This window comes from Amblyomma maculatum, chromosome 3 (genome assembly GCF_055883805.1).
Source record: "Amblyomma maculatum isolate TAMU_Amacu chromosome 3, ASM5588380v1, whole genome shotgun sequence".
NCBI classification, from domain to species: Eukaryota; Metazoa; Arthropoda; class Arachnida; order Ixodida; family Ixodidae; genus Amblyomma; species Amblyomma maculatum.
This window is the reverse complement of record NC_139346.1, coordinates 165,789,417-165,805,298: the sequence shown is the minus strand read 5'-3', so window position 1 is coordinate 165,805,298 and position 15,882 is coordinate 165,789,417. Positions and strand designations below refer to the sequence as shown.

Sequence of the window (15,882 nt, the reverse complement as noted above, 5' to 3'; positions counted from 1 at the left end):
GGTTTAACAGGATTGAAAATGGTTAGAGTGCTTGAACTGTCCAAACAATTCTTTCCAAAAATGTCAAAAAAAAAAATAATAATAATTAAAGGGGGGGGGGGGGGGAAGAAAAAAAAAACCCAGTAGCATCCACCCTTAGCGAGCAACAAGACTGCCCCAAGTTGAGGCGAAGTCATGCTTGTATGATGTCTAAACAGTGAAACCTTGGTATAACGAACACGCATGTAATGAATTACTGGATATGTCAAACTCTTCCATAAAATTTTTTGCCGAACATACATTTTTAACTTTCTCACAGCGAATGCGATTTGGCGTAAAACAGATATAACGAACTTCGTGTCGCCCCTTTTTAAAAGTGGCAGGCTGCGCAAATGTGCGGTGAAGCAAGCGTTCGTGACCACCTCGCGGGCACTGACACCACCACATGAAGCTCACCGGCAAGCAGAGTAGACAACCAAGAAATTGTCCGCTCTTCGCAACCTCCGACAGCACACCCCTCTTCAGCAGTGGCGTGATCACTTGTTGCTTTCACTATTTTAGCTTCAGTGCTAGGACTAGCGGCAAGATTGACTGCGTGCGTGACAAGCGTCCGTGACTGCAGCCTGCAGGTTGCAGCTACATGTGAACGTGCATTTGGTGCGACATTCCATAACAGTTCCGCATCACAAAGAAGAATGGAAGGGATGATCCAGCTCGCGCTGAATCTGAGACTGCCACTCTCACATTCACGTCACAGGCAGTCCTCAAAACCTTTGCACGCGGCTGCCAGACGTTAACCAGCCGCTGCAGTCACTGTTCCTTTATCCACTTGTACAATGTTTCATGACAGCGTTCAGCTAAATTTCTCTTTCGACATGAGCGTTACCGAACTGTGATACTAGACTTGTTACCACTAACAACTGCTATTCAAAGAACTGTAAATAGAGCGTTAGCTTTCAAAATAGTTTACCGCTATTACTACTACACAACAGCTGCTTCCTTACTTTATGCCTGGTAGGTTAAACCAGTACAGTAAAAGATGATGATGATGGGTGAAAAATTCAACCAAACCAATCGTTTACTAAAAACAGACATCGAATTTCAATTCAAGGCCAATCACTGCAAAGCAAAAGTGTAGAAACTAACGTGAAACTAATACTACCAACGCAGTTTGTTGCACCACATTAAATGATTACCTGTAAATTTTTTTTTTACTTCATCTTAACCCCAAGGCACACAACATGAGACGACAGAGTTGTTCCTTTCCCAGGGCAATATCAGAATAGCCAAGATCAGATGTTGTTACACAAATAAAAGATGCGGTCTCACATTAGTTCCATGCTGACAGCTCGCTAGCACTGACCTTGGAAGGCGGTGGTACCCGAACCTTGGCAGTCTTTGTGCGCTGTGGAGCGGGTGCAGCTGGTTTGGAGGCAGCGACAGAAACAATGTCCCCGGGTGCAGTTGCCGACTGGGCTTGTGGCAGGTGGTAGGTGCTGTTACTCATGGAATTGGATGGTGAAGAGCCCACCTGGTAAGGCAACAAGCAGCCCACAGTCGTGAGGCAAGGGCTATTTGGTCCAATAATCCCAATCACTTTCGTCCCGTGTTCACTCAGCTATGGAGCACACAATAAAAATATATAGCTTAATTTAATTTCTTATGCAGATTTCAAATATGCCATTTTTTTCCCTGTGGGCATAAAATTTGAAGTAATGGGTTGTTAAAAACTTCAATTCCTTCAATTTTAGACAGCTAGACGAGTGGTGATACGTTAATAGTCATTTTACAGACTCACAAATTTCAGTATACTAAGTGTGTGCCAAGTGGCAGTAAGCATATGCAACTTCTAGCAACATCTTGCAAGTTCTCATCTTGCACGAAAGAGAAAATTTCCCACGAGCACTCCCCTCAGAAAAAGAAAATGGTCATTCAGCTGATGTACTGCTCAGGAGAACGAAAGTCATGCTGAAACTCGTCATTGGGGAGGCACTTGTGTGGCGAGGCCATCGATCAACAACTATAAACTTATCAGTTAACTACACTCGTGACGATTCTTGTGGTGCTAGCATTTGCAAAGCTTATGCCAGCGGTTCTCACCCCGACAGCCGCCTTAATGGACTCTGTGGCCTGCTGATTGAACTGGGCGACAGTGAGAGTGTCGTGTGGCGTTTCCTTCAGCAGCTGCATGATGCTAGCTGTGTCGGGAGCTGGCGTGGGCGTTGCAGACACACCACTTGCTGTGAAAACCTTGGTCTCCAGCTGCCCGGTCCAGTCCTCTTCACTCCAATCCTCACTGGCTGCCAAGTCGTTATTCCAGTTGCCTGAGAAGAAAAAAAAGTGTTCCACAAGTGCATGCAAACATCGAGAGCAAACAGCACATGTTTACACTGAAAGGGGTACACCCCTCTTTGGACAATTATTTTTTATTTGTGGATGGATTGCTATGCAACTGATGTCTTTTTTTCTGTGCCGATTCTAAATTTCTATTTATTTTTTCCATATAACAAATAGTTTTCAAGAGTGCCGATTCTAAATTTCTATTTATTTTTTCCATATAAGAAATAGTTTTCAAGATATTTACAATTTTATGTTTCTCATTTGGAGTTGAATAATTTTCCGGACAATTGATGCCATGATGAAAATTAGCATACCAAATTACGTTTAACATCTAAGGAATGTAGTAAAACATGAGCCTCTAGGTCTAAAGGCCAACAAGTTTGCAAGACGAGTATTAATCAATTGACATTGTTTGAGGCATAAAATTTGAAGTAATGGGCCGTTAAATACTCAATTTCAGGCATAGTTGTTAGCTAGACGAGTGTTAATATGTTAATAGTCATTTTACAGCCTCACAAATTTCAGCATAAGTTTGTGTGCCAATTGGCAGTAAGCATATGTAAATTCAATTTCTAGCAACATCCTGCACGTTCTCATCTTGCCGGAAGGAGGAAATTTCCCACGAGCGCTCCCCTCAGAAAGAGAAAATGGTCATTCAGCTGATGTACTGCTCAGGAGAACGAAAGTCATGCTGAAACTCATCACTGGGGAGACACTCGTTGCAGCAAAGTTCCCGCGCACCTGCCTTATACAAAGTATATTTTTTTTAAATGTTGCTGCGTTAACACAACTACAAGCAAAGATATGTTCACTCCAAAACTGTTTGTGTGTCAAAATTGTAGTTTTCAGAAAACGAAGAACGGTTTCAAGCACCTTTATGAAAACAATAGCTTCTCAAATTACTAGAATGCACCTGGGGAATAACCTGGGTGCATCCCAGAGTGGTGCTTCTTTTTTTGCCATCGTCTGGAGGCCTAGTGACAATTAGTTTCTTCCTAGAAGCAGTAGTGCGACGCAAGTCTTTTTTCTTTGACTCTTTTTAAGCCACAGTCTGTTATATTCACATTTATTTCCTGAAGAATGGCTGTTGCTGCATATTCATTTCCAGTATTGAAGCGCAGCACTGCTTCTGCAATGGCTGCCTCCACAGCAAAAAGGGAGAAATGCTACTCTTTGTAAATCATACTCCAGATAGAGTGAAACGATTCATTGGAGTTTTGTGTTCTCCCTCGCTTGCACTTCTTCAGCAGCGTTCCATCTGCTAAGCACTCGTACACAGGCAAAAGTGCCTTTGCCACATCCGTGGTTGTGGCTCACCTTTTGCTGTTGCCGCATTATGACGGCACCAAGAATCCTTGCCACTTGGGCACAGGCTGTGGTTAGAGCAGCTGTCAGTTGACGTGACATGATGCTAAGTTGAAATTAGCACTCTCTGCATAGCGTCAACTTCACCACAGTGAGACTTGAGTGCTCGACCATATTAGGTAGTCAGCTGGTTGACGACGTCTGCTGTGAACCTCCCCTTCTCGCCAAGTCCCCACATGCCTTTACTTTTGTGCTTTTGCAGAAGGTTTCGAAGCGCTGCACCCATAGGTTTTTGTACATGATTGATGCAGTGTTCTTTCTCTACATCTACGAAGCCATACACCTTTGCATCCTTGATAGCACTAAATGTGTGGCTGTCACCGTCACACAGCATGGTTGCATACTTTACTTTCTTGCGTTCTAAAGACCACTGGAAATCCAGTCTCAACTTCCATTTGACCAGATTTGCAATTGATGTTCTGGCACTGATGGGGTTTCCTCCACACAGCATACTCATCAGTCAGGTTTGGGTCCAATTTCACAGCCCGAACTTGTAGTCCAGGAATTAGCCGGTGAATAACACCGCCACTGCACCTACTCCTATGTGCGAAGAATGGCCCCGCGTCATCCAGGTGCCATCAAAGCACGTAGCAATGTTCCCTTTGTGTCCAAAACACAAGTTTTCATAAACTAACTACTTTTTCTGCAGGCTGCACCATAACAGCCTCAGCCGCACGCGTCGCACCGGGGTTCAGAGATTTTTTTAAAATGCCGCTGAAACGTCTTGTGTGTGAAGACCTCGGCCAGACAAGCCCATCGCTGCGAAAATGTCGTTCATGGCCGTCTGGCTGTTACTTGTTGAGAGCATCGCACGCCAGGAATAGATTTAATTTCAGACTGGTTTCATTTCTTTTCACCCTGTACCCGTCGCGAACTCCACTTAGTCGTTATCTCGCCGTACCACTCGCTGATCAGCATCAGTTCCACTGCGAGGCTCACGATCTCTTGTCATCATCTCCGCGCATCGTTGACAATTCTGGCAGCGTAAAGCCCCAAGGAGGGAGTTTACCGCAAGCATGTCGACGGCAGTAAACGCTGCGTTATGTTCGTCTGTGACCGATGCTGTCACGCCGCTGAGGCTGCCCGTCCGTGCATTGGTCGGAGAGTCTGGCATCCGCAAGCACGTTGACGTTGGGTGCACTGTCTAGCGAAGCATCGCTCAGCAATGCATTTCTGCTACTCCGCGGCTATCGGGCGGCTGACGATTCGCAGAAGTGATAGATGCACTATTCAGTGATGTGTCGTCCAGCGAAGTATTGTTTGTTTCTCCGCGGCTATCGGGCGGCTGCTCCTTTTCGTCGGTCGCTGACTTCAGACAGAAAAGAATACTATTCTCGTAGTTTATTCTTTTCCTTCGTCTCCGGCCGAACAGATACACCGAATGGTGCTTCTTCGGTCCCCTGGGAATAGTAGCGTTCCATGCAGTAGCGAGGACTTGCTCAAAATGGCAGCATGTGCAGCTCTCATGGCAGGGCAACCGGCCTAAGCCTATCAGATGGTGCCATTCAGGTCACGTGCTTTTACCGACCAGTAAGAATGCGCGTTGTAGAAAACTTCGCGCTTATTTAATTTTACTGTGGCTGGCATATGGTAGCTGGCCGAGACAAAATGAGAAGCCGGACGCGTAAGCTTTCAAAAAAGACCAAGATGGCATAGGTGCGGCTTTTTGTTAATGCGCGGCGCGCGGTTGAAACTAGCGGTCCGTCCTCAATTTAAAGGGCGCTTTTGAAACTACAGTTAAACCTCGATATAACGAAGTAGTACGTTTCGGGGAAAAACTTCGTTATATCGCGCACTTCGTTGCATCGAGGTTTTTGTCTTTCAGTGCCGCTAATGAAATTGTGCATTCAAACAACATTCGCTATTCTATTTATTCCGCTCACGTGCGTTCGTGACGATATTACAACCGATTTTAGAAGTAACGACAAGCAAATAGAGCGGCAATAGTAGGTCAGTCAAGCTTCGTTGCCTCGAAATCGCAAATCTCAAAATATTGCTTCAGTTGAAATTTTCTGTAGAGCCGAGCTGCTCCCCGCGGTGCCGTGCGCTTTGTTACCCATTACCTTACAGTGTTTTCTCAGCGAATTGCGGGCATCTTTAAATCTTGATTGAGAGATGGAGACAAATGCCGCCATTGAAAAATTAAAGCGAGCTTCGCGTGTTGCTGCGAAGACGTCACGAAGCGTGCGGTATCACCGAAAACGAAACCGAGCGGCGCGGAAATCCATTAATGGCGTCAAGCAACATTGCGATCCATCACGTGCTCTCGCGGGGGCTGATTGGAATGAGACGTGCAAGTAGGAGGCCCCGCAAAATAGCGCAGGTGGTTTGGCTGGCGTTGTGCAGCGCATGCGGTGCGGGGCGCGATTTACTGACTGTCAACTGCAACTTCACAGGACAGGGCGTAGCGGAGGGCTCCGAAAATAACGACCACATGGGGTTTAACCTGCGTTACGTCACGCAATACACTGGCGCCTTGCATTTCGCCTCCATCGAAACGCGGCCACCATGTCTGGATCAGCTGTACAGCGCCGTAGAGATTGACCGGGCGAGATTGACGCGAGTTCAAAAACCAAGAATCTTTACTGTCAAATCTTTGCAAAAGGCAACTGACTTCATGACTGCATCAATCACTTCATGAAGTCAGTTATTTTTGCCTGACGTTTGCTCATGAGCGTCGGCGTAATGAGGCGTTCATAGGTGGCTACCGCTACCAATGCTTGTTCGTGCTCTTGCGCGCCGGCATGCCTCCGCAAAATGTCTATGGCATTGAGCACTTCTGTTGCTGTAGGCGCCTGCGTTGCCTCCTCAGTGCCTTGGTCGATGTCATCACCGTCCTCTACAACGTTTTTTTCTTGAACGCTTTCGATTATTGCGGTGTCGTCCAGTTCTTCTGTTGTGACAGCATTTTCATCACTGGTGATGAAGTCTGTAAGGCTTACGTCCTCGGGAACGCCGCCTTTGTCGCTCAGCTGCTGCCACGCATCAGCGAAATCTGACTGTGCAGGCGTCTCTCCTTCGCTCGCTTCATCGTTGTCTGCCGCATCCAAAGAGTCGCACACAGCTTTTATGCCAGCCTTTCTAAAGCAGTTTACTATAATTTCCTTGCTCGTAGACTGCCAGGACGCAGATAGCATTTCAATGCCCATAAACACGTCAATCTTGGTGTCCCGTTTAAAGCGCATGTTGAACAAAATTCTCTCGATCATGCGCTTCTTGTAAGCACACTTTACGCTGTTCATTACACCTTGATCCAATGGCTGGATTAGAGATGTGCAACTTGCGGGAAAAAATTCCAAGTCGACGTTTGACAGCTCCACGTCAACATGATGCGCTGAACAGTTGTCCAGGAGAAGGCAGATTTTTCTTTTTTGCTGGCCCATTTCCTCATCCAGCTCATTAAGCCAGTCGCTGAACAGGGCTCGTGTCATCCACGCCTTTGTGTTGCTGACGTACTTGACGGGCATCACCCTTCCAGCGAAACAATGTGGTCATCCACTAACTCTGATAACTAGCGGCTGGCGTTTATCCGTTCCGTCCATGTTCGCACATAGCAACACAGTCAGACGTTGCTTGCTCTGTTTGCCGCCATGGCAACGTTCATTTTTCAGAGCCAGGGTTCTCTTCGGCAAAAGGCGATAGAATAAAGCCGTTTCATCGGCGTTATAAATGTCCGCGATGTCATAGCGGGCGAGAATGTCTGGAACGCGGTCACGAAGCCAATCAGCAGCTCCAATGGCATTCGCCTCCGCACTTTCACCGCCGATTGCTTTGCCAACGATATTGTGGCGCTCTTTGAAACATTGTAGCCACCCGCTGCTAGCCTTAAATTCGTCGCACCCAAGCACACTTGCAAAGTCCAGGGCTTTCTGCTGAAGTATGGCGCCACTCAGAGGCATGTTCTTAGCGCGCATTTCCATGAACCACGTGAATGTGGCTTTCTCCACGTTGCCATACGTAGCCGCTTTCAGCCTCTTCCTTTTCACACTCAGGCCGCTGTCGCTGACAGCGCACATTACGCTGTCCTTCGCCTTTAAAATGGTTGAAAGGGTACTCAGCGATATATCGTACCTGTCCGCCACTTTCTTTTTCTTCTCGCCGGCGGCTACTTTCTTGATAATTTTATAACTTTAAGATCAAGAGAAAGCACTTTCCTCTTCCGGGGCGCGCCACTCATTGTTGCACAAAAGAGCACCACGATCAGAGAAGGAAATGACTGCCGCAGCGTGCCTTCCCGTGCCAACGACGAGACGCTCTAGGCTTGGATTGGATTGACAAGGTTGCTCAAGACGTGGAAACGTCAGAGGGGGCACTGTTTACACGTCTGTGCGCCCGGGGCGCCGCAGTGGGGAAACATTCTCCTCTACAAACACGTTTTTACAAAATAAAATTTGACTTTACTTTACAAAGTGGCGGAGTTTTTCCAAAATAGCTTTTCTTTGCTCGCGAAAACTTCGTTGCATCGAAACTCCGGTGCGAAACCACTTCGTTAAATAGAGGGAAAAAACACATGCATTTCAATGGAAGCAAGAAACAAACAAAAAAAGTTTGTTGCATCGCGAACTTCATTCTATCGAGGTTCGTTATATCGAGGTTCAACTGTATATTTTTTTTAAATGGACATTACTATGCAATGACACTTTAGATTTAAATGAAGATTTGCTCAAAGGCGAAGAATTATGCCAAGAATCCAAAAATAAAAAGATCGAAAATCGGAAGAGCACTGTCTCCCCTTAAACCTCGATAAAACTGTGGTTGCTTAACTACCTGTGACTTAATCTGCAGAATTTGCCCATAACCGATGTAACAACAGATACAAAGAGCCCCCCCCATCATGAAACTTTTCAAACCTTTTTAAGTATGCCCGAGAATCGGCAGCCTTTGTTTTTTTTTTTTCAGTCAAGGTGCAAAAAAACTTTTCCGAAACCACTTGCCACCAAACAGTCAAAGGAGACCTCAGCTTCGAAAACTGTTGCCAATCCAACTATAGGAAGTACCCCTATGAGCTAAATGCCTTTCAATTAACCCCAAGGACACCCACCAACTGCCATGGAGTCCTGCTGCTGCTGCTGCTGCCCTCCTCTGGACTGGCCAGCCGACGTGCTATTGGTCCATGTGTCCATCGACTGGGGGAAGCCCTCGTGGCCAAAGCCGCGGTTCTGAAACGTACGGCTCCCACGGCCACCAACGCTGCTCCCGCCACGGCCACCACGGCCTCCACGTCCTGCGACACGAAGAATGCGACACAGTTGGTCTCACATCTCCCCACGGGGCTGTAGCAATCAAAACCTACCACACTGACAGCACATCAAACCATTAGTGATGCAGAGAACTCCTTACTGCAACCAGATACTGCTAGTTTGCAACTGCTGCAAATCACAATTGCGCCCAATAACAGGAATGTGACAAATTGCACCAGCAACCAAGCAGTGAGGACAATAAAGAGCGGCTAAGCCTCTGGAGACATAAATCACAGTAGCCCCACACCACCATGCAACAGCAATGAAGGGGGTCAACTCACGGCTGCCTCCTCGCGGCCGCATGTCACCACCACGCTCGCGATCACCACCACGCTCACGATCGCCAGCCCGCCCATCCTCCAGGTTTCGCTCGTTCTTCTCATTCTCCTTGTTCTTCCCTGCAGAATGGCCAGAAAACGCATCAGCAGTGGTAGAAGCCACACACTCCGCAAGCGCCAAACAAATGAGAAGGCACACGAGCACTTCCCTCATATAACTGCAATTTAGATATATGAAGCAGCAAGGCTTCCTAAGCCCCTCAATACGGGCAGGTCCCACCGGCGTAGGTTGCCACAACTTACAGCTGCCGCCACGGCCTCCTCCTCCCCCGCGGCCAGACCCCCGGGTGGTGCTGCGTGGGGGCCCACCCTCCCCGCGAGGCCCTCCACGGTTCTCCTTGTTGCTGCTGACAGGGCCCCCTCCTTGGTCCCCTTTCTGCGCCGGCGGCTGCTGCTGGCTGCCCTCCTTCACGGGCTTCTTCTTCTTGCCCCGTGTCTCCCACTCGCCCTGCAGCACAAGTTTGCAAGGAATGAGACAGTGACCAGGTTTAGAACACTGCATGGGGAACAACAAACTTCGTGAGCTCAGGGTGAACTGAAAACACCCAGCGTCTGCAAGGTGCAATGTACCAGATGCCGAAGTAGTGACAGTTCCTATACTTCCCGACACGACTTTTTGTGAATGTGCAGCCAAAGCTACAGAGCCATAACACACCAGCTCACCGCACAGCAAAATATAGTCCCTTCAAAAACTTTCCGGATTGTGCTCTGGAATGTTATACACTTAAGGAAAGTCACATTATTATTATTATATCAAGATTGTACCAAAATACAAGCCAGTGAGGCATTAAGGGCTACCCATATGGAGCAAACTTTCTCTGCGAACTTCATGCGCCGATGCACTATTGCTGGGCCATGCCACATCCAGAGAAAAAACTGGCAGCATCGGTGCTCGAGTGAGGGGAACGCACGAGCTGCTCTGCTTCAACATACTTGCTACACTAGATACATTTCAAGAGCAACACATGAAATAGGCAGTGTCTAAAATGACGCCCGACAGCGCTTGTAAACAGCCTTCGAATATGTCAGACGCCGCAGGAAAAGGCGTACTGCAGGTGCATCTCCTCTTTGCAGCAGGGTTCGAGCGAATGGTGTTGAGCGTAACGTTAAAAATGGTGCCGCTTCATCTGCATCATCTAAGTAGTTAAAATCGCAATGCTTACAACACCGTATGACATGACCTCACCAAAGCGGTGCAGCGCGACGGACAGCAGTGCTCTGGTCATGCGCTGCTCCCTAGTTGTCACTGCCTATTTTGTTTTGCACCGATGGCTCATGAAACAGTGCTATGAAATTCCTCAGTGCTATAGTAAATGATCTAAGCATCAAAATGCCTTACTCTCAATCCCATTCTCTCATAACAAAAGCAAAATATGATTAATTTTGGCTGGACCAGCCGCGGCAGTTGGCTGTGAGCAGAAGCTTTCTTGTATCGCAGCTACCAGCGACCCGGTGCAGCTCAGCGACCCTCAAGAAGGATTCAGTTTTGACATTCAGCTTATTTATGATAGCAACAAAATTTAGCCTACTTTACTGACGTTTTTCATATTGTGGGTGCACAACTTGGAGCTGCAGCCGGCGCGGAGCAGTGGTGGTGCCACAAGTGCTGCAATCGAACGGCATTGGCCAGCTCTGGGGAACAGTCGATCGCCCAACTGCAGTCTAAAAAATCTGGTCCGTCTTGATCGGTGGCGAACGGCCGCCAGCGACCAGTGACATGCTGTTCGCAATGTTTGCCCCAGTAAAACTGCTCCATATGGGTCGGCCTTTAGTGTGTTGCATTTTGAAATTGGTATACTATGCCGTCCAAAAGTGACGGCTGCGCCATCTGTCGGGAATCCCACGAAGTGTACACCAGCTGCTTCTGTCGAGTCTACCCGCCCGTTTCTACACGCTTTCACAATGCGCTTGTTTGAACAATGTACATAGCACTGGATATCCATTACCGCAAATTCATGTTCACTTAGTCCTTCAGTAATGTAAAGAAACATTTCGTTGGCAGCTTGAGAACTATTACTTCAAGCAAAGACTGAACTGAAACCGTAACAGAGGCCAGATATGCCAGAAATACATGGTGTATTAGCATAGTTTCGAAAGCTCCGCCCCCGTAGCCTCGGCTGCATAACCACAAAAAGATATACAGGAGTAGAGGTTCAGATTTTAAACGCAGCTCATATGACTACACTACAGACACCAACTTTCACCTTTGGACTGCTGAACTATAAGAGCACTGGCAGGGGAATTCATGGGCATCATGAAAAAAGAGCTGTGTGAACGAAAATAAGCCACTACCGACCTCCTGCTTGTTGCCCTCGATGAGCATGGTGATGGCTCGTGTGGGGTCATTGTCGCAGTCATGCAGTGCTATCACGACTGCATCACTGGACTGGCCTGTCACCTCCATCACCTGCACCACAATAAGAGAAACGGCACCACTGAAAGACGCAATTGAAGAGAGTTGAACAGAAAAAGAAACAGCCCCACTGCAGAACATAATAGAAGAGATTTGAACAGAAAGCCCACCCAAAACAGGAGGAGGTTCATACTATGGGCTTGTACTATCAAAAGGGAGCCAAAAACACATCAACGTTGGAAATGAGGCTGTCACATTATTGGCGCCTTTCTGTTCCAGGCTTAGGCCACATTTCCTCCAAAGCTGGATTAGGCAGATTTTATAAACATGAAGTGGAAACTTAATTTCCAAATAAAAAGCTACCTTCTCAGATATGAAGCTTCATTGCGCGACAATAACTACCAGACAGCACTCTGAGATTCAAGTATGTTCTTCAGAATATTAACAGAGATTACAAAGCGGGTAGCAATTATCATACTTATTGTACAATTCTAAGCATCCTTTTTTTTTTTTTTTTTTTTTTTCACTTTCGAGATGCCCAAGTGAGGGAGGTGAAAAATTTTGCACGTACTCCTGTAAGGTTGGCCAGAGTGGCTATTAGGGTACAAATCAGCAGGACAGCCATAGGTGTCCACAACCCCTTAAGTTTATGCCCCACGCCCAAGCAGTAAAGAAATGCGAGACTGCACAGTACTGCCAACCACTCCAGTACTGCCAACCACTCCAGGCACTTGTCTAGCCAAGCTAAGTTGGCAGCCTTCCAACAAGGAAGCAATCCCTTCCTACATACACCCTGCCTAATGCCACCACGTGGAGGGCAGTGCGCTGGAACAAGTCAAGGAGAGAACTCACCTGGTGGACTTTTTTCTGGATGTCTGGGTCATCCTGTTTGGTGGGGTCATTGATGATCTGTGCCAGCCGAATCTGCTCGGGTGTTGGCTGCACCAAACGCACAAGAACTTCATTCAGGAAACAGCACCGAGCAGTGAAGAAGTGTTAGTTTGAGATTTTGCATTGCCCAGCGTCGATGTCGTGAGGTTCTAAATGTTTCAAACTAAGCCAGCAGCTTCACAAATTTCAAAGAAGACAATTATCCGTTTCTTGGACATCAAGCAATAGGAACCTTGACTGGCAGCCCAGATAAACAGCTGCAGACATGGTTTCGAGGTATGGGCATCCGCCTAATAGCTGAAAAGTACTGCACAGAGCCACAAATGCAGTTGTTCGGTAAAAGCTTGCACAAGCATTGCTATCGAGTTTTTTTCTGTGGAGAAAAACACGGATAGGTTGCAGACTAGTGTCCCCAACAAAACTACTGAAGATATGGTACAGACATTTAATGTGTCACGTTAGACGTGGGTATGTTAAAGTGCAAGCATTAGAAATATGTCACGACAACCATAACTTGACTATCCACATACAAAAGGAAAGCAGATGGCAAGTTTAGTGTACCGTTATTCACAATACTGAGGTAGGTGACCAAAGCTGCAATGCAGATAAATCAGGATTCCCGGATAGCTCAAAATAAAGTCTCATCTCAATATGCTACCTACTGCGCAGTTAGCTTTGAAATAAAGTGAAACGTGTCCAGCAATATGAACGGTACCACACAATACATGAATGAAGCTTTGGTTTAAAACGAATACTGCCAGCAACGACAGTTCAGTGCCAAACCTCGGCGAAGTCCACACAGGGAACCCGAAACGCGGCCATGCCCCTGCGAACCATGACTGTTTACGACCGCAGGCACAAAGACGCTGTCCAGCACGTAAAACGAACAAAGAGGCGTCATTGCGCAATGCGAGACATGACGCGAGAACCAGCAAAAAGAAAAGCACAGCAGCGAACCAGAGACACACGACTCCTGAGCGGGCAGGGTCTGCCAAAGCGGCGAGGCGGGCCACTCACCTGGACTTTGGGAATGAAGCCGTCGGGTGGCTTGGCATGACCATCTGTGGCAGTGACCGACTTGGGAGACTGTGTCGTTGCCGATGGTGACTTGTTCCCTCTATCTCGGCTGCTTTTCCCCGCCCTCTGTGTATTACTCGAACTCATCACTTGAATACCGTATGTACAAAATGTTATGTACAAAAAGCTGCAGAGAGAGAGAAGAGAAGGGAGCAAGAAGCGCGGGTCAGTAAACGCTAGCACGGAAGGCGAGGCAGAAGTCGCCGATGCGTCACTTCATCAAACACGTGAAACTGCAGACGAACGACGAGCCCGCTTTTACAGACAAACGAAAGCGTAGAACTCAAATTTATGCAGCGCTTTCCGTACACCGAAAGCGATTTCTAAGGGCTAGCGAAGCGCGCGCACACTCCCGACTGCGTCGTCGAGACAGACTTCGGTCGGACCGCGGACACCAGCACCTCACACGCACGCCACGAATAGCGAGACTAGCAGAGGAGTCACACGAGCCGAAAGAATTCGCGACAGGCCTCGACGAAGGCGAAAACCAGCCACCTCCCTTTTTTTAAGCGGACAAATGCCGTCGCGTTTCAACTTTCACAAGGATTGGGTAGTAGTACGCGTTGAACAGAGGCAGGAGAAATCGAAGATCACTGAACGACGCGCAAGAGTAGAGAGAAAACTAGCCAGCTCTAGTGATGTAGGTTTTGTAAGGCAGCATTGATTTCGGAATCAATTCGTTTCATAACGAAGCGCGACGGTCGAAGCGGCGAGAGCTACGGGTTCAGCGTTCCCTTGTAGCGAGGCAAGCCGCGACACAACGTTAGGCTTAGACGTTAAGCCTCGTACGCGCACATCGAAATACGCCGAAAATAAAGCTAAAACGGCTTACACAATATTAATACGAATTCACATCGAATCTTTAGCGTACAAGAGCGTTAGGAAAAGCGTAACAGTGCCGTACATGCAGCGAGACCGAGCACAGAGTGCCTCGGTTATCACAGAACAATAAAACACGTCCAAATGCGAATTACCTTGGAAATGCGCTCACAAAAAGCCAGCGAATCACGTGACGAAGAAAACCTCTTGAAGGTGACGTCAACACTAGGCGCAGTTTCGCATTTACGCATGAAATTCAAATCATTCAAAGTGAACACAGTAAACCGTAAACCTCCTATGCAGTACTATAGCAGTACAAAAAGATTTCACGGTGTGCAAATAAATCTAGTCACTAAAAACTCTGCCGTCTATTGTAGAACGTAAAATTACCCTTGTTTTTCTTCGCTTTGAACATTCTACTGTCACTGATGTCTTTGTAGCGCAACGGTTCGCCTGTGTTGCTTCATTTTTTGTTTAATTTGTGAAAAATTTGGTTCCGAAAAATCCGGTAATTTCAACTTCGAAGCACGATAGTAAATGAAGCGGGCATTTGTGAGCCAAAGTAACGTTGCTATGATTCCTTCCTTCACGTTGTAAGGTGCCGAAACGGAACCGAACCTGAACCAGAAATCGAACCTGAAACCAGAAGCGACCTAACCGAGCCAAACCGACCAAACCAGCATCTTGGAACCGAACAACTAAAATCATTGAGAGGATTCGTCCCGAACCAGATTAGGACGTGGTTCAGCCAACATTTTTTGCGCTACGTCATAATTTTTAGACAAATAATTCAACACAGACCGGTTGTGTGTTTTGTTCTTTCTGTAAGCCATCACCATGCACGATCACGACGTCCTATTCCCCTACGACCTCTAAATAATTTATCATCCATTTTTTCTTCCTAACGTATTTTGATTTAGGTATCAACAGCCAAGCGACAGCTATGACGTCAAAATTGTTTATGTCACGTGAAAGGTGAAAAAAAGAACTGATACAGTCATACAGTTCCGTACCTTCTTCATTCTAATTGACTACATGCTAAAGCCAGCCTGCTTCGTGAACAATTAAGGCCCATCATCTTTGACGAACATAGCCGAAACCGAAATTGAAGGAAAAATTAAATGATAAATTATTTTGCTGTCGCAGGTGAATATCACGTGGTTCACGTTAACGAAAAATTGCAATCAGCATTTAGTGCCTTGCCTCTTTAGACTACTTACTTATTGGATGCGTATGGCGTAGATCCGGTGTTGAAACCATTTCGAGTGATATATTTTTCACATTAGGGTACAACCAATACAACTTAGAAAAAAAAAAAACAGCAATTGCTACTATGGGCAGGAATATGCAGTACGCAATGTGTGTATTACTCCATTGAATGGTAAACAAAAATCAATTTTTACTGTAACGATATCAAACAGGCCAGATCCATCAACCCTTTTTCTCTTTTGATATGCTTTCACGGCTAACTTGGTTAACT

General features: G+C 46.8%; 1 protein-coding gene across 7 annotated transcripts in view; it reads right to left on the bottom strand.

The window, feature by feature from the left end:
• The window catches only part of LOC146196752 (uncharacterized), a 68,051-nt gene extending 53,414 nt beyond the window's left edge, over nucleotides 1-14,637 (bottom strand). For 4 of the 7 annotated variants that reach the window (XR_014706140.1, XR_014706141.1, XM_084598502.1 and 1 more), the window contains exons 1-8: nucleotides 13,524-13,710; nucleotides 12,468-12,554; nucleotides 11,559-11,669; nucleotides 9,506-9,710; nucleotides 9,206-9,322; nucleotides 8,726-8,908; nucleotides 2,080-2,303; nucleotides 1,343-1,510 (exon numbers count right to left, since the gene is read on the bottom strand). Coding sequence is in view for 5 of the 7 variants with exons in the window: in XM_084598502.1 (XP_084454628.1) it covers nucleotides 1,343-1,510; nucleotides 2,080-2,303; nucleotides 8,726-8,908; nucleotides 9,206-9,322; nucleotides 9,506-9,710; nucleotides 11,559-11,669; nucleotides 12,468-12,554; nucleotides 13,524-13,670 (1,242 nt within the window). In the remaining 2 variants the exon portion in view is untranslated. The other 3 variants (XM_084598501.1, XM_084598500.1, XM_084598499.1) reach the window with 3 other exon arrangements.
• Between the last annotated feature and the right edge of the window lie 1,245 nt (nucleotides 14,638-15,882).